Source organism: Macrobrachium nipponense, chromosome 32 (genome assembly GCF_015104395.2).
Source record: "Macrobrachium nipponense isolate FS-2020 chromosome 32, ASM1510439v2, whole genome shotgun sequence".
Classification (NCBI taxonomy): Eukaryota; Metazoa; Arthropoda; class Malacostraca; order Decapoda; family Palaemonidae; genus Macrobrachium; species Macrobrachium nipponense.
Window position 1 is genome coordinate 65,509,098 of NC_061094.1, and position 24,690 is coordinate 65,533,787.

Consider the following 24,690-nt stretch of genomic DNA (forward strand, 5'->3'; position numbering starts at 1 on the left):
GGAAGGCGAGCCAGTATCCAATTCCATCCCCCATTCCCTCTCTCCTTACGGCTACGAGGGAAAGGGGAGGGATCCTACAGAGATTTCTCTGTAAAGATCCCACGTTAGGGGCTCCGCCTACCGGGGGGGACCTTCGGGTCCTACCTGACGTAAGCCCCGGTTGTTGAGGAGGGATCCTGCCCCTTTCTCGATTCCTACGGGAATCGAGAGGACCACCAGCCGATATCGTTTGACGAATTTCGGTGGGGGGTGGTTTCGCAGAGTGCTTAGAATTCTACGGAATTTCTAGCGCACTCAGAGTGTTCGAGTTTTTTACGATCTCCAAACACTTAGGCGAGACCACGGTCCAAAGTGAGCGAGAATCCCCGATAATTGTTACACGATAATCGGGAACCTCGCTTTATGCTCGAATTCCTGTAATTTCTAGCATTTGGAAGAAGACTGCTGCTGGAAGAAAGAGTATCTCACAGTAGGCGTTTAACCTGGAATAGAGAAGAACGGACGGGAACTTCCAGTTTGGCTTGAACTATCGTCTTCGGTATTCTGTTCACCATTGAAGCTTTTCCTTTGGGAAAGACTTCTCCTTCACTCTCTTGACTAGGAAGAACGAAGGTGGTCGATCTCCAATCCTTATTCTCATTCCTCGAGGGGAAAAGAATTTAGGATGGAGGTCGTTGGTACAGAACCTACAAATATACTACGTATATTTACCCTCGTGACATGATTCTTTTAACAGTTGAATTGTCCGGGGGGTAGGCGCATACCGTAGTTAACTCTACGGTTTGTGACCGAGACGAATTGTATCTTAATTGAACTGCAACTCGGGGTTGCCTGCAACCTCCCAGCAGTTATCAGTTTCGATTTTAGATACTTGGTATTGTCATGACAACACCAAATCAGCTTTTGTATTTACCGAAATCCGTTTCGGTTAAATATAATTGCTCGAGCGTATTCTTTATGCTCGATGGTTCTAGCCGAAGCATTCCTTCGTGGAATAATGGATTACCTGGCAACTCAGGATGACGAGTCACCGAGAGCTACTGCGTATTGAACTGCCTGATAGCGGCTCAGTATCAGCTAGGTCTCGGAGATGCACGGTCGGTACGTCTCTCTCTCCCCTGGTTTGATTGACTACCGAACCGTATCTCGTGCCCAACAATCATGGACTAGGTCTCTGATTAACGGGATTCTCGCAATAATGAAGGACCATCTACTGCTGTGACGCTCGATTTCATCGCCTTCGACATTGCGAGAATTTTTCAACAGAGATATCTCTTGGACTCTTTCATCTTTCTGTTTACCGCACGGTAACAGAAGTCTGTACTAGTCAACCGCTTCATCGCACCGCGATAATGCGAATGATTTTTGCAGACATCTGAGTTTGTCTTCAAAATATCTCGTATTCGTAGGTGTGCAATTATTCATTGCTCGCCCCACCCGAATTAACAGATATGTCAGAAGACATCGCCTATCTCCGACCTGACAGCTCTACTTCCAAATGTTCAGCCCATGAGAAGCAGTTCTTCAGGCAGTATTTCCCTGTGTCTTCATTACTGAAAAGCGCTCCGCTTTTATTGCAACTACGATCCTCACCGGACAGCCAATGAATAGCGGTTAGCGTTCTCAGTCTTTGTAGCACAGGTTCAGAATCTTGAGAATCCTTCTCTCGGTTCAGCTGTGAAGACGTAGGTTGCATTTTCTGTACACCTTCGTCTTCAACGACACATAGTGTTGTTTCTCCTTAGCCGAGAATCAACTATACTATGAGTTATCTTGCCATCAAGGACCTCGGTCTTCTCTAGAAGGCAAGTGACTTTCGCCTGTTGGGCACATGCCTTAAGAGAGTCATCACCTTGCCTTCTGGCATCGGTGACGAACAAATTATTTTGTTTAGTCTCTTGGCATAACCCTTTTAAGGCGAAGGTCACGTGACTTGCTCGGGTGCTGGACAACTTGCCTCCTACCGAACGCAGTCAGTCGGCAACTGTCAGAGCTCCCAAGTCTGTTACGAACTTCGCTGTGGACTTAGTTCGGTTGTTCCATAACAATCTTTTCTTCGTCCTAACGGCTTGTCACAGTACCCATACCATCGACACCCAACATTGAGTGTCGGTGTCCTATCCACTACCGAGAACAACAACTTCGCTGCAGACGGATAGACCAGTATGGGTACAGGACATCACCGAAGTGAGAAGAGGGATAGGTCATACGACCTTTCCCATTCCCTTTTCCTTTTCTGAGGTAATTGCATGACTTTTACTGCGAAGTCAAGCATCCAGGGGATGGGGATTCGTGACGCTCGATTTCGTACCGAATTCGTAGCGAAGACTCTGAACCCTCGGTTTCCTGACGATCAGTTAGAGTCCTTCACAATCCCCTCCCTAATGGACTTCACCGCCTTCGATGCGAAGGAGATGCTGCTTTGTCCTGTGAAAGCGCGACCGCGCTTTCTGAAGAAACTCGACATCCCAGGCTGAGTGTTGAAGACTCTTCGTCAGCACCAAGATGACCTAGAAGTACACTCCCTCGAGTTACACAAGAACTTCTCCGTGGCGCAGGTACTGAAGGCAGGGGTCTGGTACAACCAGACCCACGGACCTCCTTCTACCTTTTGGATATTGCCCACAGGTCCCTTGGATCGTTTTCCTTAGGACCCGTGGTGGCTGCTCAACACGTTGTCTAGCTAACCCAGACCCTAGCAGGCTGAAACAGCATCGAGTCCTGGTGTGACTGTAAGAATAGATAAGTGAATGAGGAGAGTGACTGGCCTTCTTCTTCCTCCTCTCTCCCCCTCCCCCTACCTGTGGGTAGAGGGATACGGTCATCACCTTGCTGGATAAGGACGAGATGCCGGTGAGCTACTCGACAGAGCCCCATCCTATCCCTTTCACTAGGGATGGGAGCGAATATCCACCACTTCCTCCTACAAGGGGGGGGAAGTGGATGCCAACAAGAGACAAACCATAACTTTATGTTGCCTCTTGCAAATAGGAACTTGTTCTTGTTTGCTGGTACGAAGAGATACGCTTGCCTCTCTCTTAGTACTTGGTCCAGAGGTCTGACCATTGATCCTGCGGTGCACACCCCGATCAATCGGACAGAGGCTTGGATCCCTCCCTCGCTCTTACGACCAGGGAGGCTTCCAAGGTTGGGCGAACACCAGTCTGTTCACAAAAGACTCAGATTCCTCCCACCAAGAAGTGAGTCTTCCTATTGTAAAAGGACCGAAGGTTTGTATGCCGTGTCGGAACAAATGACAATTTGTCCAAAATTGCATTTTTCCTAACTATACAAACCTGAGGTCCTTTTACACATAGCCCCACCTCATGCCACCCCTCACTCTGCAGTTTTTGCTTGGGCCAAAAGCAAAAGTGATTTGTTTACCTACCAGTCGCGCGCGCGCGCCTGTCGGACAAGCAGTTAACTACCGAACCCCTTGTTCGAAAGCTTACGACCTATCCAGCTGCCGCTAGTACCTTCCTATTGTAAAAGGACCTCAGGTTTGTATAGTTAGGAAAAATGCAATTTTGGACAAATTGTCATTTTTGGTAGAAGACGACGACGAAGCATGCACTAGATAATTTTTTACATAAATAGTAAAACATCAATATTTTACATATTTATGATGATTAATTTGAAAATATTCGTTATTGAAAAAGTAACTCGATTCTGACTAAAATTTAAGTAATTATTTTACGGAATTAGAACGTTCTTTTAAGTCCTGTATTATGACGTCACGACATCTTGACTTTCGTACCTATTGTAAATAATTGCTATACTCAACTTTCTTGCAGAACAGTTTACCAGTTATTCATGCAGATTATCAGCTATGCATGTAATTGTTATAATCGTAATGCGCATATATATCTTTATTATTTACTTTTTGGATATATGAAGATGTTTTACTGCCGGATTACCGCCGTAGTGTGACGCAATCACTTTCGGTCCCTGGGCCTCTGTCTGTTTTCGCACCATAAGAAATTAATGGGGCCGAATTTGCAATGACCAGAAAGTCGTTAAAAGAGGAAAGTTGGCATTGAGGGGCATATGTTTTGATTGAGAAAATACAAATTTATACAATAGCTAGCTTGTAGTTTGTTAAAAAATACTTGATTACAAAAAACTTGATTAACAACTAAGCAGCATACCTACTATGGGTTTCAGAGACAGTGCAAGCACATTTTTTGGCAATATTTCTGTAACGAACACTGGTATCAGAACGAGATTTTGCTATAGTGCATTACACCCAGTGCCGTAATTTATAAGGGTATCGTGAATCACTAATCGTAAAGAATAACGACACTTGTCCTTGTACCAAGAGACAAAAACTCCATTATGCAGAAATGGATACGAACACGCGTAAAAAGCTCCACCTACCCTCTTCCCCCCCCCCCCCCCCCCCCCCCCCCCCCCCCCCCCCCTACCCCCCCCCCCCCCCCCCCCACACACCACACACACACACACACACACCACACACACACACACTACACACACACACACCGCCACCCTGTCCTTCCTTTTCCTTCGCCTTTCCTTTCTCTTTCTCTCTCTCTGTTGCCAATTGGTATGTTTTCACCCTCCAAACTGGGTATAAGACTTACACAAAACATGGAAATTGGTGAAATCAGCCTATGTATTGAAAGTATATATACATAAATATTAAAGCAATTTTATCATTATTGGATTACTATGACAACTAGAATTCATGGAAACAGTTTATAATAATGCATCGGCGTACTATATGTTAAGCTCCACTAATGTGGCAATGATTATTTTGCCATTCTTAGTATGCAAACATTAAAGGTTACATTTATTTCTGGCATACAGTTATTAAAATAATTCAAAATACTAATATAGACTTATATCAATGAAAAGTGCTAGCAAAAAAAAACAAAACATTATACTCCTCTTATCTGTAGTCTGTTCCTCTATGGTTTTCGGCAGCCAGATGTACGACAAGGTTAGAAACATTGGATTGTATCTACTTTAGAAATATCTGTAATTTTTCGGGGTAATTTGGTTGCAAAAAAAGGGATAATAGACATGAATTAAATAAACATTTTGAAATAACAAAGTAAAGTTGAACTAAATAATGAGTAAAGTAAACAATTAAGGGAATAAAACTTTGCAGTGTCGTCGTCTGCTGTTTGTAACTGTGTTTGTGGAGTGCTTGCTTAGGAACCAGGAACAGCAACTTGGTTCAAGTGCAATGTGGAGTGAATTAAGACCAAAATGTGTATAATAACAATCAAATAAGCACTGTGGAGTTTCAGTTGTGATGGCAGTAAGGATAAAAACCACCAATTACAAGGCAAAAATGAATTCAGTTCAAACCATGACCCCGGGAATAACAAGTTTCATACTTTCACTAATAAAACAAAATGTTGTTTTATTGTGCTGATTACAACTGCAATCTTGAGTAAGATCAATAAACGTTACATATATACACTAACATTGTTCAGATGAGTGCTGGGAAGGCTGGGAAAGATGGTGGCCATCACTGATCAGAACCTTCCATGAAAAACGTAGCCGCCATATTGGATTTCAAAACTGCCTTGAAAACATATTATACGAAGAGCGTCACATGCTTATTTTAGTTCGTATGGGGCTTTCATATATCACATTATGTTGACGAAACTTCAATCTTTTGTAATTGTATTCTTGTTTCACCAATTAAATATCGAGTGAATAAGACCCGTCCAGCGTGATGATGGTGGATCGTCCGTGATTTTTACCCTAGTTCTGTGTGCTGTAATACACCTGACTACACAACTACCAATGGATTTACGACAATTTTACAACCACAATAAAGGAAACAACTGAGTGTGCTAGCTGATCCAGTCTTGTCCGCTTTCCATCCTCCGAAAAAGTACTTTTGCTTACTTCAAAAGGAGAGTAGAGGTCTCGAGGTGTTGCTCCCACCACCGATGACTCATGACTGGTGCTCATCTCCGGGCAAGACTGGATCAGCTGGTCCACTCGGTTGTTTCCCCCATTCTTTACCAAGTCTGCAGCGGTTCTTACCACTGACACATTGCAGAATCTAGCTCTCTCTTTTCACAAATCCTTCAGCTGACTGCAGTGCGGCGTTAGGACCGCCAATTGCAGGGAATTTGAAAAACCAGGTTAAATGCTTACCAAAGGCTTTTGCGCATGCGTAGGTATTTGATATCCAGGTTATCAACCTATTTAGTCAGAGTAACTATAGTTGAACTAGCCCTTGTGTGTAGACTGGCGAGTCAACCTCTAAATAAGCAATATTTCTGATATTACTACATACCTTCCAGATTTTCCATCAGTTATGAAAGTCGCAGGTATCCTGCACCCTTGTATCCATGTCTCCCACCCAAAAACCCTGGATTCCCAAGAAGGGCTGATATAGTGCTAGTTCATCTATTGCATGTTGACCAAAATTATGCAAAAAATCCCACTTTCTTGGGTTTTCTAACTCTACATAGCCTGCGTTATCATACTTTCAAGTTTTACCTAAAGCTGGCCTCACACTGGGCCTTTTTTTCTCGAGCAGCGAGCCGTTGCTGCCGAGAATCGAAAACCGGGAGATTTTAGCTCGAGATCTTTGCTTCCCGTCTTGTCGGGAAGCAGCAGCCACGAACCCCGAGCGACCGCGTAGTGTAAACAAACAAGATGGCTGCTTCTAACTGGACGTGCTCAGGAACCATGTCTCTTCCCACACAAAGACATCGGTATGTGTGGACGTCCTTTGCTCTCCATGGATTGTTAGAAAAAGTAAGAGAGTTCCGAATGTTGTGGGATCACACGGATGACCTTTTTAAGAAAACTACGCTTAAAAAGTACAAATGGGAGGATGTTTACTTTTCCCTACTGCTCCTCGAAACCACGAGATCCTAGTGTGACGATACAACACTTTTGCTCGCGAGCATCGGCTGGATGCTGGCCAAAACCGCGAGCTAGAAATGTCTAGTGTGAGGCCAGCTTAACACTACGCTAGGCTGTACGTATAGGGTATTGTGTCTTGACTTCTCTGAGAGGGAGGGCGTCTTTCCCCCTCCCCCCTTCTATAAAGATTTTCAGTTGGCCCACATTGTATTTTTCCCACTTCGTGGGTTTATATCAATCAATTTTCCCAAATTATTAAAACTATAATATAGTTTTAATAATTTGGGAAAATTGATTGATATAAAAATAGCAAAGTAGCCTAGGGCTAGCCTGATCTACTATAACTTAAATGACCTTATGGTGTACAGTAACCTCGGGCATATCATCATAGTAACCCATTCTCTTTGACATCATACAGAAATTCTGCAAAAATGGTGAGTATGAAGATAAGCAACCTAGTTTGAATAATATTTTTTGCCTTAACAATAAGTATTGCACTTGTATATAATTCAGTAGAAGTGACATGGGCTAATTTACTTTAGGTAGAAGGCTGATGTTAGGATATGATGCTGTCGTTTGAAATTTTGTACTAACATATTATTATGGATTTATGGTAGGTTTGCTTAGGCCTAGCATACCACTACTCTATGTTGGCTTCTGGTAAAATGAAAATGCTGTTTTTGTACATGAACTTTCCTGTCAGATATATACTTAGCTTACGTCTCTGACGTCACGACAGAATTCAAAACTCGCGGCACATGCGACAGGTAGGTCAGGTGATCTACCTTACCCGCCGCTGGGTGGCGGCTGTAAGAACCAATCTCCCTTTCCAGCCAGAATTTTTCTGTCGCCGGTGACGACTACACCTGTGGTTGTTACCTCCTGACAGCTTTATTCGATTCTCGTTGCCTTGGATTTATTTGGACTGACTTTCGGTGAAGTACCTGATTCTTGTTGGCTTGGCAATACGCACTTGTGGAGTTGTTTTTGGATATTGGTTTGGATTTTTCTGTGATTTCAAGATGTCTGATGTAGAGGTTAAGAAATCTTCTATGTTTAGGGTGTGCTCTATGGATGAATGCAAGGTGAGGCTACCGAAAGCTACGGTAGATCCTCACACAGTTTGCTTGAAATGTAGAGGGAAAGAAGTTCTTTTGTTAACCCGTAATGAGTGTGAGAAGTTGGATGAGGGTGAATGGAAGGCTCTTTCTTCCTACTTGAGGAAGTTGGAGAAAGACAGGGTGAGAAAAGCTTCGTCTAGAAGTTCTAGTAAGTCTCGTATTAGCGAGGTAGAAGTAGACAATCCTGTTGTAGCATTAGAACCTTCTCCAGTTTCAGCTCCTGCGCCCTGCATCGAACCTAAAGATACGACTTCGAAAGTGACAACCACGAGAGCCACGATCCTTAGCATGGAGAAGAAGATTCGTTCGTTGCAAGGTAATAGTAATAGTGAAGGTGAATTGTGCAGTGACCCCAGTGCAGTGGAGGGTGCGTCTGATCGGCTCCTTAATGCTTCCAGGCCTAGACCTCTTCCAGACTCCCAGTCCCAGTGGAGGAGGAAAGTCAACAAGCCGCAGGAAGGTTAGGGAGAACTCCCACCGATCAGGCGTCCCCTCGGTAGATCCTGATGTTCGTACCCAGGCTGCCCTTGTTCACGCGAAGAAGGAGGTATTGCGCCAATGCTTCTCTTCTTTCTTCCTTCACCTTCGCCAAGAAGAGGATGGAGCGCCTCGGATTCATCGCGACCGCTGAAGAGAGCCTGGAAGGCTCCTTGCGCCTTTCCTTCCAGCCCGGAATGTTTTCCAGAAGAGCCAGGAAGTGGATATCAAGAAACCCAAGGAGGGAGCAGGAGTTCTCGCCTCAGAGTAGGCTTCGATCCTCTTCACCTGTGGAGGATTTTGCAAGATCTCCAGCTAGGATTCTTGCGGGGCTGCAAGCTCAGATTTTCGGCGCTGGTAGGCTCCTTGGCTGGAGGTACGCGTCGTAAGAAGGACGTCTCTCTCCCAGTCAAGAAGTCTAGGATACCTTCGCCTGCGTTACCTTCTCAGTCGGAGGCGGCTCTCTCTCCTGTAACAGCGGATGGAAGGAGGCGCTCTTCCCTCGGCAGACGCTTGTCGTCTTCCAGGCGACAATCGCCCAAGAAGCTTTCTCCTGGCGACTTCATTTCTCCAGTAGAAAGGAATCTAGCGCCTAGTAGGCGTTCGTCTGAAGATAAGCGTACAGCTTCGTCTTCTCGCTCCTTTCCGAAGATCCTTCAATCTCCGGATAAGAGAGCCTCCTCTTTCATGGAATTCCCCCCCCCCCCCCCCCCCCCCTTCAAGAGCAGGATCTCTCCTTATGTTAGGCGCCTAGAGCCTGGTAGGCGCTACTCCCCAAGTAGACGCTCTCCCGCTTCCAAGCGCCGGTGTGCGGAAGATAGGCGCTTTTTGTCCTGATAGGCGCGGCTCTCCTATTAGCCGCTCTGTTCAGGACAGGCGTAAAGAGCCTGAAAGATATGTCTCGGCTGAGAGACTACCTTTGCAGAGACCCAACAAGTCTCGATCTAAGTTTGTGGAGCATGGTAGACGACGGTCGGTCCGAGTAGGCGATCTTCTCCAGGGATTCGCTCTCCTGTAAGTAGGCGCCAAGAGCCTAGTAGGCGTTCTTCCTCATTGTAGGCGCAGTTCGCAGGGCAGCCGCCTCTCCTTTGGGACAGGCCGCATGGATAAAAAACCTGTTAGGCGCCTGAACAGTAGCGGCCTCTCCTCTCCTAGCAGGCGCTCCCCTTTGGACTCCCGGGCCCCGGGAATCTAGGAGTAGACTTAAGGATCAAAGAGGACGCACTCATCAGAGTAGGAAGGACGCATTCGAGAGGAGCTCTCCCGAAGCTTTGGCTTCCCCTGATAGGCACCAGACAGCTGCCAGACACTCCCTAGATAGACGCACTTCTTTAGAGAAGTCCAACTGCTCTCGTAAAGAAGCCGAGGGTTCTTCGGTGGATGAAGTGGAACCTTCAGAAGAGGATTTAGTTAAGGATTCTTCAGTATCGTCCTATAAGATCCTTACAGATCTCCTTCTTCAAGAGTTTGGAGACTCCCTTACTCCCGTCGCTCCTCCGTCTCCTCTCTCGTTATTCTCGACTTCTAAGAAGACGAAGGTTTCCTCTTGTGTGAGGATGAAGCCAACCATCTCAATGAAAAAGGCTTTGAGAGGTTTGGTGATTGGCTGCTTTCTAAGGAGGAGAAAGGGAAGACTGTTTTTTCTTTCCCACCTTCCAAGCTTACGGGCCAGACTAGGTTTTTTGGTATGAGTCTGGAGAACCCCTAGGCCTGGGTCTTCCGTCATCTGCAGACGCGGACTTCTCTTCACTGGTGGATGCAGCACGACGCCTCGGCTCTCTTTGTCTGCTAAGACTACCTGGGCTATGAACGAGCTCGACCACCTGTTGAAGGGAATGTTCAGAGTCTTGGAAGTCTTTAACTTCCTTGACTGGTCTTTGGGGGTCTTGGCTAAAAAGACTCAGAACCTGGATTCCATTTCGCCAGAAGATCTCAACAGTGTTCTAACGTGCATTGATAAGGCAGTTAGAGATGGATCGAGCGAAGTAGCCTCCCTGTTTGGAGCAGGGGTTCTTAAGAAGAGATCAGTCTTCTGCTCTTTTCTTACAAAGTCCGTCTCGCATGCTCAAGAGCCTCGCTTCTGTATTCGCAGCTCTCGCCTCTTCTCTTCCCGAAGAAGATAATCCAGGACATCTCAGGATCTATCTCTGCGAAGGCGACTCATGACATGCTCGCTCAGTCGGCACGGAAACCTAAGACCCCTCCTTCCAGACGAAGACTAAGAAGGAGACTCCAGCTAGACAGGAGCCCTTTCGAGGGGGGCCCTCCTTCTAGAGCCTCTACCTCTAGAGGTAATAGACCATTCAAGAGAGGTAGATCCTCTCACGCTCTTCCAGAGCTAAGAAGTAGGGAAGTAGTCCTCCAGACATCAGTAGGTGCCAGGCTTCTAAGATTCTCGGAAGCCTGGGCAAAGAGAGGAGCGGACAACAGGTCCCTCTCGATTATCCGGAAAGGATACCTGATTCCTTTACCTGGAAAGACCACCGTTGACGACGACTCCGAGGGAGTGGTGGCCAGGTACAGGGATCCCATCATGAGCCTCGCTCTAACACAGGCAGTGGAACAAATGTTCGAGAAAGAGGCTATGAGCTTAGTGAGCGACCCATGCTCAGCGGGCTTTTACAACCGCCTATTTCTAGTTCCAAAAGCCTCAGGAGGATGGAGGACCGGTTCTGGATGTAAGCGCCCTGAATTTCTTTGTAGAAAAGAGGAAGTTCGCCATGGAGACGACATCCTCAGTGTTGGCGGCTCTTCGTCCAGGGGATTGGATGGTGTCCCTAGATCTTCAGGACGCTTAATTCCATGTGCCTATCCATCCTTCTTCAAGGAAATACCTCAGGTTCATGATGGGAGGAAGGATATTCCAGTTCAGGGCCTTGTGTTTCGGCCTTTCAACAGCCCCACCCTCAGGTCTTCACAGGACTAATGAAAAATGTAGCAAGATGGCTACACTTGGAGGGAGTCAGGGTGTCCCCTTTACTTGGACGACTGGCTAATCAGAGCCAAGTCACAGAAAAGATGTTTGGAGGACCTACAAAAGACCCTTTTCATGGCGAGTTCTCTGGGACTTTTGGTGAACTTTCAAAAGTCTCAGTTGATCCCAGTCAAGATCGTATCTATCTGGGGATTCAGATGGTTTCTCTGGATTTTCGGGCTTTTCCGTCTCCAGAAAGGTATAGCCCGAGGGTCAGAGAAAGTCAAAGCCTTCCTAGAGAAAGACGTATGCACAGCGAGGGAGTGGATGAGTTTGTTGGGGCAATTCCTTTCTCTAGGAAGGTTGCACCTCAGACCTCTCCAGTTCTTTCTACATCGAAACTGGAGGTGTCGTTCGCAAAACCTAGAGTTCTCTTCGAGATCTCAAGAGAAATCAAGAAGGACCTCTCTTGGTGGGCCAACCCTCTCAGGTTTGCAGAAGGGATGTCCCTTCACATTCCGAACCCCAACCAAGTGTTGTATTCCGACGCGTCGGAAACAGGTTGGGGAGCAACGCTCGGCTCAAGAGAAGTGTCAGGCACCTGGAAGAAAGAACAGGTGACCTGGCACATCAACAAGAAAGAGCTGATGGCTGTTTGGCTAGCTTTGAAAGCATTCGAGCCCTATGTCCTAGCTTCGGCATTACAGATCAACTCGGACAACACCACGGCCCTGGCATACATCAGGAAGCAGGGGGGGACTCACTCCTTCTCCCTGTACGAGACAGCAAAAGAACTTCTGCTGTGGGCAGAGGAAAGGAAGATTTGTCTCCTTACCAGGTTCGTACAGGGAGAAAAGAACGTCAGAGCAGACCTCCTAAGCAGGAAAGATCAAGTCCTGCCTGCAGAGTGGACCTCCCTTCACGAGGATGTTTGCCAGGACCTGTGGAATCTTTGGGGCAGGCCTCATATAGACCTCTTCGCCACAGCCAAGAATGCGAGATAGCCAACTACTGCTCTCCGATATCGGACCCGAGGGTCAGTGTCGATAGATGCTTTTCTCCTAGATTGGAAGGGCCTAGACATGTATGCTTTTCCTCCATTCAAGATACTGGGAGAGAGACTCAAGAAATTTGCAGAATCGGAGGCAGCAAGGATGACGCTGGTAGCCCCTTCTGGCCCGCAAAGTATGTTCACATAGGTACTGGAATGGTTAGTAGATCTTCCGAGAACATTACCACAGAGGATCGATTCTGCTTAGACAACCCCACTTCGACAGGTATCACAAAAACCTCCCCGCTCTAGATCTGACTGGCTTCACTGTCAAAAGTTTGGTCAGAACGAGAGGTTTTCTGCAAGAGTTGCAACGGCTATCCGCAGTAAAGGGCCAAAGAAGGCCTTTATCTACCCTTAGAGTTTACCAATCGAAGTGGGACGGTCTTTCGACGGTGGTGTAGGAACCATCACTTTTCCTCTTCCAGTACCCTCTGTAACCCAAATAGCAGCCTTACTTTTCCTTAGGGAGAAAAGTGGACTGGCGGTATCAACCATTAAAGGTTATCGTAGCATGCTGTCTGCAGTGGTTTAGGCACAGAAACTTAAAACATTTCAGAAGACAAGGACCTTCATGATCTAATAAGATCTTTTGAAACATCCAAAAAGGTTTCGCCAGAGATTCCGAGTTTGGAATCTGGATGTAGTGCTACGTTTCCTGAGGTCCCCTAAGTTCGAACCGCCTCAGTCTGCCTCTTTTAGAGACCTCACGAGGAAGACACTTTTTCTCATGGCATTGGCTTCCGCAAAGAGGATTAGTGAACTCCATGCATTAGAAGGAAATGTGGGATTCAGAGGAGATGCAGCTATCTGTGCATTCCTACCTTCGTTCTTGGCTAAGAACGAGAACCCCTCAAATCCTTGGCCTAGGAGCTTTGAAGTCCAAGGCTTGTCTGCCTTAGTAGGCGAGGAAGCAGAGAGGTCACTTTGCCCAGTACGAAGTTTAAAGTTTTATCTGCAGAGAAAGAAAAAACTTAAGGGCAATGATGTCAACCTTTAGTGCTCTGTAAGAGATCCAAGGAGGACTCTTTCGAAGAATGCGCTTTCTTTCTTTATCAGAAGCCTGGTGAAAGAAGCACATGCGATATGTGATGAAAGTCAATTCAAACTTCTTAAGGTCAAAGCTCATGAGGTAAGAGCTATTGCCACGTCATTAACTTTCAACAAAAACATATCCCTGAGTAATATTATGAAGGCAACATTCTGGCGTTGCAACTCAGTCTTCGCAAACCACTATCTGAGAGACGTCAAAATTACGTATGAAAAGTGCTTCGCGTTAGGCCCGTACGTATCGGCGGATTCAGTGCTGGGGCAGGGAGCTGAGACATATCCTTTGTAGTATATATTTTCCCCCTTGTTTAGGTTGTAAGTTTTTGGTTGTTTGAAAGAGCATGCGGGTAGGCATGTCTTTCATGTCGTAGGTCTAACAATGATTAGATTGGTTAGGTGATCGGTTTATGTTTGAGCTCCTTGCAATGATAGTGGTTAGGTTCTGTCATGTAAGTGGGCGAATCCCCTTTGACAAGATCCTGCTCGGATTCTATCAAGTAAGCGGATAACCAAATCCCTTTGATAGACCCAAAGAGTCTGTCAGCTGTAGGTCACGCCCTCGCTGAAGCTCTTCAGGCAACGCAGACTCATAGACAGTAACTACGAAGTCTTCTGCCTAAACAGGTAAGAACCAAGGTTGTATTTTACATCCTACAACAAGTGTTGTTTTCCCCTTTTTCCATATTTATATTGCTGTCTCTTTCCCTCCACCAAGGGTGTCAATCAGCTAAGTATATATCTGACAGGAAAGTTCATGTACAAAAATGTTATTGTTAGTATACAATAAGGTTTTGTAAATACTTACCTGGCAGATATATACGATTGATGGCCCGCCCAGCCTCCCCTCAGGAGACAGGTGGAAGAGAAAAATTCTGGCTGGAAAGGGAGATTGGTTCTTACAGCCGCCACCCAGCGGCGGGTAAGGTAGATCACCTGACCTACCTGTCGCGTGTGCCGCGAGTTTTGAATTCTGTCGTGACGTCAGAGACGTAAGCTAAGTATATATCTGCCAGGTAAGTATGTACAAAACCTTATTGTATACTAACAATAACATGTTAAAATGGCACAGGCAAAGTTTCCTAACTTCTAGGTTACCTATTGATACAACGCTACAGTTCCTGTTTATATAAATTTCTATTTTTTTATAAGATTTGCATATGAATATATTGCAGAGGCAACAGAAAATGAAAGGAGGTCTTTCACAAAAGGGAATATTTACTCTTGGCAAACTGTTGTGTATCGCATCCATAATCAGTAATCTAACATGCATTCTTCATGCCAGGATTATAGATAAAAATAATTGTAAAGTGGTAATTTTGTAGTATATCTAAGACAATTTTTTTCCATTTCTTGATGTAGGTGGCCTTTACGTAATGTATGCATAATGCACTTAATTAGGATAAGTTTTTTATTTATTGTGAGTGTTTACAGGAACTGTAGACTTATTCTAATATTACAGTACTTTTTTATGTATGGTTCTGGGTCTGCCATTTATTTTATGAGCCATTAACGTTTAATATATGAAAATTGACTTCTTGATTGTCTTTCAGACAAGATGGATAAAGCGCATCATTCTTCGGATAAAACGCATCGACTGAAGAATGTGCAGGAATGCACAGACACAAGTGATTGTGTTGAACTTTCAAGAACTTCTGGTTTACATCTGAAACCAATTGCTAGACTCAGCATTACTGTAACCCTACCTCAGTTAAAGTCTGGACAATCCATTTCCAATTGGGAGGTAAAGTACTTTATATTTGTTATCTTTACAATAATGTAAGTGACATGTTCATGGGTACCATAGGGAACTTGACTGTTACACAGTTGTTAGTCAACCAAATAACCTGATCATATGTATGACAGACCTAATTCTCACTACTGAGCGTGTACCTAGTCTAGCGGTTATTGGTGTATGAGACTTCTTCTTAGAAGGTGCAATGGTTCATCTTTTACCAAAGAGGCTTCTTTTGTGATCGTTGAAAACACTCTCTTCTTGCTTCAATTTTTCTAAGAGTCAATGATTCAAGCTTCTAGACTTCTTTTTCTTTAATCTTGCCACCATATTTTGTCATTCATGCTTTTTTCTTTTTCTTTAATATTGCTGCCATATTTTGTCATTCATGCTTAATCTCCAGTTGTACATTCATCTATTAGCACTTTTATTGTCCCACTGCTTTATTTTCCCCTTTATTTGAAATATGTGTCCACTCCAGTTTGTAAATTTTATTTCTTTTATGGTTTGTGCCTTTGTAACTTCTCATAATTGTAGAAATTACTTCATCTATGCACATATACATGTTATGTAAGTAGTCAATTACCCAAGATATACTCAACATTTTTCATCATAACTTGATTTTCGTACCTTAAATTCTTGATAGGTAATGGAGAAGCTACGAGCAGCCATACTTCCAGAGGTCTTCACTGTAATCCAGGTGACAAAGAGCACATTGGAGTTCCTGCGTTTTGATGCAGAAATTGAGAATAAGAAAAACCTTGCACAAGTCATCAGTAAAATAGATCAAAAGGTTAGAATGATGGTAGTCTTAAACTTAATTTATACAAGCTGTTAATGTTCTAACATTACAGCCATTTTTAATATTTTTTTCATAGCCTAGTTAGCAGCTATTGTCTTTTGTGATCAACTGACTGAATTTCTTGTGGGTACATCCATATTTATAAAAATTTTTGAACTTTTACCCCTGGAAACAACAGAGTTTTCCAGATATTTTAATGTTAAAACTGTGATTTACTGCTTAAATGTTTTCTAATTTATCTTATCTTACCTTTGTTGTAAAATTCTTGGTTACCATTAAGAAAGTTAAAATTTTATACTAGAGATATATAGCAGTGAGAAATTTATTTGTTATGTATCATATTTTTTTTACCTGTATGTTATTAATAGTAATATTGCTTTCAGGGAATTAAACTGAGTGGCTTTTCAGAACTTTTGAAGATCAGGGCTACTGAGGCAAAAGTTCCATTTCCCTCTCGGCATGATTGGGACTCATTTTTCAGGGATGCCAAGCACATGAATGAAATGAAACCGGGTGAACGACCAGATACCGTTCATTTTCAGGTACATTTACTTAATTTTTTAAACCTTAAAACAACTAATGCCCATGCCTTATTTGCATATCACAGTTAATATGTACAGTGTATTACTACAGCATCATCTGATATTTGTTGCCATTTAAAAGATAAAAATCTAGATATAAAATACTGCCCATTAACACTTGTAGCTTTTTCCCTAGTCTTTGAATGATATACTCTTCTGTATTGTAGCTTATATTAATGTATTGTACTTTACAAGTATATCTTTATTACATGCAATAAATAATGAAAATTAAATCACAATAATACTTATGTACATTTCACCTAGTTTATGTAGTGCCTTAACTGTATCTGACTCACCAATAATAGAACAACCATGCATTTTTTTGCCTTACAGTAACTCAAAACCAATGCAACTTTGTATTATTAAACTGTAGAAAAATTAATAGCTTTACCTATTTGGCAGATGAGAGAGTATTGTTCAAAATATTTATCACCAATGATAATAGAAATTGATGTTCTTTTTAAGTAGAGCCATAGGTGTGCATATGTATTGTAATCCTTAGGTATGGTATCCCCAGTTTTGAGGAACAAACGAGCGTATCTTCATGTGTTTTCTTTTTGGCTTTCAGGATCTTCCTTGTCGTTGGTTTACACACGTGGGAAGGGACAATAGGAATGAACCAAGTAGCTATGTCCTGAGCAAAGTAATGGCCTCTTTTGGGGAAGTACGTGCAGTTGACATACCAATTTGCGATCCTTACCGTAAGAAGATGTCATCCTCCATTAATGGAATCAAAACGTTTAGTTTTGGTCAAGATCTAGTGTTTGAAGCTTATGTACAATTCAAAGAGTACATAGGATTTGCAAAATGCATGCATGCATTGCAAGGCAAGAAATTAGTGTTTGTTGAAAATGACAAAGCATATAGTGCTAACATTAAGGTAAGTTTTGCTGATATATTTTGTCAGTGAAGAAAGCATCATGCTAAATATGATTATATTTTTCAGTAATCTTTGTAGGTTGCAATTACGTACTGTAGTATTTATTTATTTGAGGGTTACTTGAAGTTTTGAGATAAAGAGATTAAGCGCTTTTCACAGTAAAGCATATTAATAGTTGTAGATGGGTGAGACATCACCCTAGGGATATCTCATATCATTAGCCATATATTTGCTTTCTAAACTAATTTAGCTTTTGCCATATGTGCTGTGCTTTTCATTGTATTTTTCATTATTTCTGTCTGTATTTTAAACCTTGTTGGTAGTAAATTTATTCATTTAATGTATGACACTTACCTGGCAGGTATATATATAGCTATATTCTCTGTTCCACCTGGCAGAAATTTTCAAAACTCGCGGCAAACGCTAGTAACCTATTAGTAGTTCAGGCAACCACCACCCCGTTACCGTGGTGCTAGCGCTAGGAACCGTTCCCAATTGGGCCAGATTTTCTCTGCCAGCCGAACCGGCAACATTGTTGGTGGTTCCCTGCTAGGATTTTCATTCTCGTTGCTGACTTTTCATGGATCTTTGGTATTGTACTCGGAAACGTTAGCTTGGCATTCGCTTTGGATTGTTCTTTTAAGATGTCTGATACTGGAAGTATGTTTAGAGTTTGTGTAAAAGAGGGGTGTAAGGTAAGGTTGCCGAAAGCTTCGGTCGACCCTCATACCATTTGTAAGAAGTGTAGAGAGAATGTGTGTACTTGGGAGAATAGGTGCTTTGAATGTGAGAATTTATCAGAGAAGGAATGGAAGATATTTATGAAATATGTTGAGAGGCTTGAGAAAGATCGTGTAAGGAGATCTGTTTCTCGTAGTGAGAAGTCGAATTCTTCTAGTAAAAGGAGTGAATGTATTTCCTCTCCAGCTCCTTCTAACGTAGAATTGGTAGTTCCTTCTCCCCAGGTATCTCCTGCGCCCGCTGCTGTATCGGAGGAGGCGAACGATACACATATTGTGAAGGTGTTTGCTGCCCTTGCGTCCATGGGCGACCAGATACAGCGACTTACGGATAAAGTTAGTGCTTTTGATGTCAGTGAAAGTGTAGTGGAGGGGGCGTCTGATCGTCTCTCTCGTGCTCCTAGACCTAGACCTCTGTCAAGCTCCCAGACCCAAGGGAGAAGGCATGTCGACAGTCGAAGGGAGGCGAGAGAGGTTTTGTCGCGGTCAGGCGTCCCTTCAAACAGTCCTGTTGCAAGTTCCCAGGCTGTTGCAGTTCGCCGCAGAAAAGGCGTAACTGGGAAGTGTGCGTCCTCGGATGGTTCGACTTCCGAGCGGGAACGTCGGTATGCAGTTGTGTCTCGCCCCCTCAAGAGGACTTTCAGGACATCAACCGCTCTCGAGAGACATGCTCAAGATCGTGAGGCTTGGAGTAGTCCTGAGGTGTTGTCCTCCTCGGAAGACGGGGACGCAGTTCCGATCAAGAGGAAGAGGATTTTTCGTGCTAAAGAGGACTTAGTACGTCCTTCTCGTCCTTGGATTTCGATGAGAGACTCTCCTCCATCTTCTTGTGTATCTTCCCCTCGTCTTTCTCCGTCGGGTAGAGTACAAGATCGCTCTCCGTTACGTCGCAGTCCCGCTCGTAATCCTCCTCCTTCGTCCTCTGCCATTCAGGAAGATAGTACGAAGGGTTTCTTAAGGGAAATGCAGTCCAAGCTGGCAGTTCTTGTGAAGTCTTGGGATGCGCCTGTGCAGGCATCTTCGAGGCGGAAGGACGATTTCCTTCCCGTTAAGTCTTCTAAGAGGGAAGACAAGGACGCGTTCGCCGAGGACGCAGGACGCACTGGCGCTACGAGGACAGGCGATCGCTTGGTTATTCAGGACGCAGAACGCAGGAAGAAGAAAATGGTTTCGGAAGAAGCAGGACGCAAACGTCAGGACTCGGGATCAATTGTGGACGTAAGACGCAGGCGACAGGAAGCAGATGTGTCTACGATGGACGCAGGACGCAGGCGGCAGGACGTTATTCCGTCAGCGAAGCGTCAACACGACAGTGATTTGCAAGACATTTCTTCAGCAGAAGAGGAATTGGAATTAGTTGAGGAAAAGAATACGGAACCTTCTTCAGATTACAAGGTTCTGACTTCACGTCTTCTTTCTATTTTTGAAGGGGAATTCAAACCGACAGCTCCTTTATCTCCCTTATCGCAGTTTTCCAAGACTAGGACTCCAAAGAAGTCCTCTTTCCTTAAGATGACTCTCTCAATTTCGGCGAAGAAGGCCCTTCAACGTGTGAATGACTGGATGAAGGATAAGAAAGAAGCGGGGAAATACTCTTTTGCTTTTCCACCAGCTAAGTTAGCATCGAAGTCAGGAGTATGGTACGCTACTGGAGAAAGTCTAGGCCTGGGAGTACCTGCCTCCTCCCAGGGGGACTTCTCCAGTATAGTAGACAGCTCACGCAGACAGGCGTTACAGTCTGCTAAGGTCTGGTGGACTTCGTCCGAGTTTGACCATCTTTTTAAAGGGATTTTTAGGACTTTCGAAGTCTTCAATTTCCTAGATTGGTCTTTGGGAGCACTGGCGAACTCCCTAGAAGAAGAGGATTCGCAGGATATAGAAACAGCTAAGAGCATTATGTCCTGCATGGACAAGGCTCTGAGAGACGGAACGAATGAACTGGCTTCTTTGTTCACAGCAGGAGTACTAAAGAAGAGATCGCTGTTGTGTTCTTTCGCTTCAAAAGGAGTTTCTAACTCTCAGAAATCGGAGTTGCTGTTCTCTCCCCTTTCGAAACAGCTTTTTCCTTCAGAGGTGATTAGGGATATAGCTCTCTCCCTTTCTCAGAAGGCCACTCAAGATCTCTCGTCTTCAGTTAAGAAGTTCTTACCATCCAAGTTGGTTAAGAAAACTCCAAAGGAAACTAGGCCTTCGCAACAGCCCTTTCGAGGCAGAACATTCGCTCGACCCGCCTTTAGGGGTAAGAGAGTACCCACTAAAAGAGGAGCCAAGACCACTTCTAAAGAATGAGATATCAGTCCTCCAGACGACAGTGGGAGCCAGACTTCAAGGTTTTTGGGAAGTTTGGCAGAACATGAAGGCAGATCCCTGGGCTGTCAACGTAGCTCGGGAAGGGTACAAGATTCCTTTCTTGAAGAAACCTCCTCTCGCAACATCTCCGAGAGCCCTCGGGGCAAATTACAACGATTTAGTGAAGAAAGCGGCTCTGTGGGAGCAAGTAGCTTCCATGCTAGAGAAAGGAGCCATAGAGCCTGTTCTGGATCACGAATCTCCGGGATTTTACAACCGGCTGTTCCTGGTTGCAAAGTCCTCGGGAGGTTGGAGGCCAGTTCTGGATGTAAGTCAACTGAATCTTTTCTTAGAAAAGACCAAGTTCACTATGGAGACGAACGATTCAGTACTGGCAGCGGTACGTCCAGGGGACTGGATGGTGACCCTGGACTTACAAGACGCATACTTTCATATTCCGATTCATCCAGGAAGCAGGAAGTATTTAAGGTTTGTGATTCAGGACAGGGTCTTTCAGTTCAAGGCCCTGTGCTTCGGCCTTTGCACAGCCCCCAAGTGTTCACGAGGATGATGTCCAATGTGGCGAGATGGTTGCATTTAAGAGGGATCAGAGTGTCTTTTTATCTGGACGACTGGTTGATAAGATCCCAATCAAGAAGTCAATGTCTGGAGGACTTGAATCAAACATTGAACTTAGCAAAAGACCTAGGTCTGGTGGTAAACATGGGAAAGTCTCAATTGAATCCCCAACAACAGATAGTTTATTTGGGGATTCAGATATCGTCAGTGACTTTTCGGGCTTTTCCGTCCCCCGAAAGGCAAGCCCAATGCATTCGGAAGGTGCAGGACTTTCTAAAGAAAGACCGATGCTCAGCAAGAGAGTGGATGAGTCTACTGGGCACACTCTCTTCGCTAGAGAGGTTCATTTCTTTAGGAAGACTGCACATGAGACCTCTACAGTTTTTCCTGAAGGATTCATGGCCAAGAAAATTGCAACCGGATTCCTTCCAGTTTCTAATTCCTGCCGAAGTGAAGGAGGAATTAAAGTGGTGGCTAACTCCAGGCAGGTTAGCAAGAGGGATGTCGCTTCAGCAGAAGAGCCCAGACCTCGTCTTGTATTCCGACGCGTCGGACGCGAGCGACATTAGGCCCTCAAGAGGGTGGTCGGGGACTTTGGAGCAAGGAAGAAACAAGTTGGCACATAAACAGGAAGGAACTGATGGCAATTTTCTTGGCCTTGAAGCACTTCAGAGAGTTGATTCGAGACAAGACAGTGCAGATCAACTCGGACAACACCACGGCTCTGGCATACATCCGCAAACAAGGAGGGACTCATTCTTTTCCCCTTTACAAGTTGGCAAAGGAAGTTCTGCTTTGGGCGGAAGAGGAAAGTGTCGTGCTGCTCACCAGGTTTATACAAGGAGAGAAATATGTGAGTGCGGACCTGTTGAGCAGAAGAGAACAACTACTCTCGACGGAGTGGACGTTGCACATGGAGGTTTGCCAGAGCCTGTGGAAGTTGTGGGGCCGTCCGGTTAGTAGATCTGTTTGCGACAGCCAGAACAAAAAGGTTACCAACCTATTGCTCTCCGGTTCCAGACCAGGAAGCAGTGGCGGTCGACGCATTCCTGATGGATTGGACAAACTTAGATCTGTACGCTTTTCCTCCGTTCAAGGTACTGGGGAAAGTGATGAAGAAGTTCAGGGAGAGCCAAGGAACGAGGATGACCTTAATAGCCCCGTTTTGGCCGGCCCAAAGTTGGTTCACAGAGGTACTGGAATGGACAATAGATACGCCAAGGACTCTTCCTCTAAGAGTAGATTTACTCAGACAACCCCACTTCGACAGGTTTCACAAGAATACCCTCGCTCTGGGTCTGACTGCGTTCAGACTATCGAAAGTCTTGTCAGAGCGAGGGGATATTCTAGAGAGGTGGCCAGTGCAGTGGCTAGAGCCAGAAGAACCTCCACAATCACAGTATATCAGTCGAAGCGGGAGAATTTCCGGAAGTGGTGTAAGAACAGGAAAGTGTCTTCATCCAGTACCTCTGTGACCCAAATCGCAGATTTCCTTCTATACTTGAGGAAGGAATTGGGTTTGTCAGTTTCGACAATCAAAGGTTATAAAAGTATGCTAACCTCAGTGTTTAGACACAGATCTAGACATCTCGAATAACTTAGACCTTAGAGATCTGATTAGGTCATTTGGTACAAAGAAACAACCACAATGCAGGCCACCTGCTTGGAACCTCGATGTGGTCTTGAAGTATTTAACTTCTAGCAAATTCGAGCCTTTAGAGAAAATCCTCTCTGAGAGATGTTGCTAAGAAAACTATCTTTTTAGTAGCTGGTTTGGCAACCGCTAAAAGAGCTAGTGAGCTTCAGGCCATATCGAAGAAGGTGGGATGGAGACATGGCAACGCAGTGTGTTCATTCCAAGAAGGTTTCTTGGCCAAGAATGAGAATCCAGCTAATCCTTGGCCAAGATCCTTTGAAGTTTTTGGGTCTGTCTGAGTTAGTGGGTCACGAGCAAGAAAGAGTTCTCTGCCCAGTGAGAGCATTGCGTTTTTATATGGAAAGAACAAGAGATATCAGAGGGAACTCTGATGCTCTGTGGTGTTCAGTTAAAGACCCAGTAGACCCATGACGAAGAACGCTCTAGCCTTCTTCATGAGAGAGTTGATTAGAGAAGCTCATATGTTGTGTCAAGAGCAGAGCTTTGGGATTTTGAAAGTGAAGGCTCATGAAGTCAGGGCAGTTGCGACTTCATTAGCTTTTAAAAAGAATTTAGCCCTCAAGGAAATTATTGAATCCACATATTGGAGAACTAATTCAATATTTGCGTCTCATATCTTAGGGATATTCAGACAAACCTTTGATAAATTGTCAGACGCTAGGTCCATACGTGTCCTCTGGTACAGTATTGGGCAAAGGAGTTACTACCCCATAACCTTCTTTTAAGCTAGTTGATTTTATTAGGTGATGGTGTTTGTGTTTTTTTTGGTCGTCTGAGAAAAGTGTTCGGTACTTTTATCAGTCTTGTTAGTATTATCTTGTGATGGTGTGTGTGTAGTTCAGGTAAATGATCTTTTACTAGCTTGAATGCCGTGGCATAAGAGGGCTGTACGGTTCTGTCAACACATTGGTCACGTCAGTTGTCAGTTCCAGTCTTAGCTTCTTCAACATACAGGACACTTCCTTGTTGAGAGCTCCTAAGGTTTAAGCAGGCTTAGAGGCAGGACCTATGAAGTCAGCTACCTTAGCAGGTAAGGAACCTAGAGTTTTACTAATATTTTAATAATATTTTTTTATACTCTAATAATGTTTGCTGTCTTTGACCCACCTCCAAATGTGTCAATCAGCTATATATATACCTGCCAGGTAAGTGTCATACATTAAAATGAAGTTTTTATGTTAAAACAAAGTTTAATGTATACTTACCTGGCAGGTATATATAATTTAATTCCCACCTGCCATCCTCAGGAGACAGGGTTCAGAGAAAATCTGGCTCAATTGGGCAACGGTTCCTAGCGCCACGGTAACGGTGGTGGTGGTTGCCTGAACTACTAATAGGTTACTAGCGTTTGCCGCGAGTTTTGAAAATTTCTGCCAGGTGGAACAGAGAATATAGCTATATATATACCTGCCAGGTAAGTATACATTAAACTTTGTTTTAACATAAAAACTTCATTTTTATTAAGTATAGTAAAAAGAATATGAAGCTTGAAATTGTATATATTATTAGTATGGTACAGTATTGCATATATTTATTTTGTTTTATTTTTTAATGTCCAACAGGTGGACTTTGACCGAACAAAACATCTGTCTGAGTATTCCATCAGAAAGCGTCAAGCAGAAAGGGATAAATTGCAGTCAGCCGAAAGAGAGCAGGAAGAGAAAGTACGCAAGAAGCTAGAGCTGGAAGAAATGAAACGGGAGGCTGAAAGGTGAGTCATGAGTGATACTTGTAATTTGCAATGTGTGAATACCCATAGTCAAGAAATTTGTGAAGAGAATTTGGGATTTTTTTAGATTAATAAACTGTGGCAGTTTAAAAAAAAAAATTATATATTTCTTATGAAACTAAGGCTGGTCATTTGTGAGTGGGTTAAATTGCTGAAGACATGTTCATATTAAGGACTTTTCTTTCAAGATATAGAAGTTAGGAAAGGCGTACTTTAGTATGAGCTGTTCA

General features: G+C 44.1%; 1 protein-coding gene across 1 annotated transcript in view; it reads left to right on the top strand.

Moving 5' to 3' along the window:
- The window catches only part of LOC135207558 (trichohyalin-like), a 109,115-nt gene that overhangs the window by 41,407 nt on the left and 43,018 nt on the right, over window positions 1-24,690 (top strand). Inside the window, 5 exon segments of the mRNA XM_064239388.1 lie at window positions 15,022-15,212; window positions 15,850-15,996; window positions 16,389-16,547; window positions 17,155-17,466; window positions 24,294-24,442. Of these exon segments, the coding sequence (XP_064095458.1) occupies window positions 15,027-15,212; window positions 15,850-15,996; window positions 16,389-16,547; window positions 17,155-17,466; window positions 24,294-24,442 (953 nt within the window). The 5' untranslated portion in view covers window positions 15,022-15,026.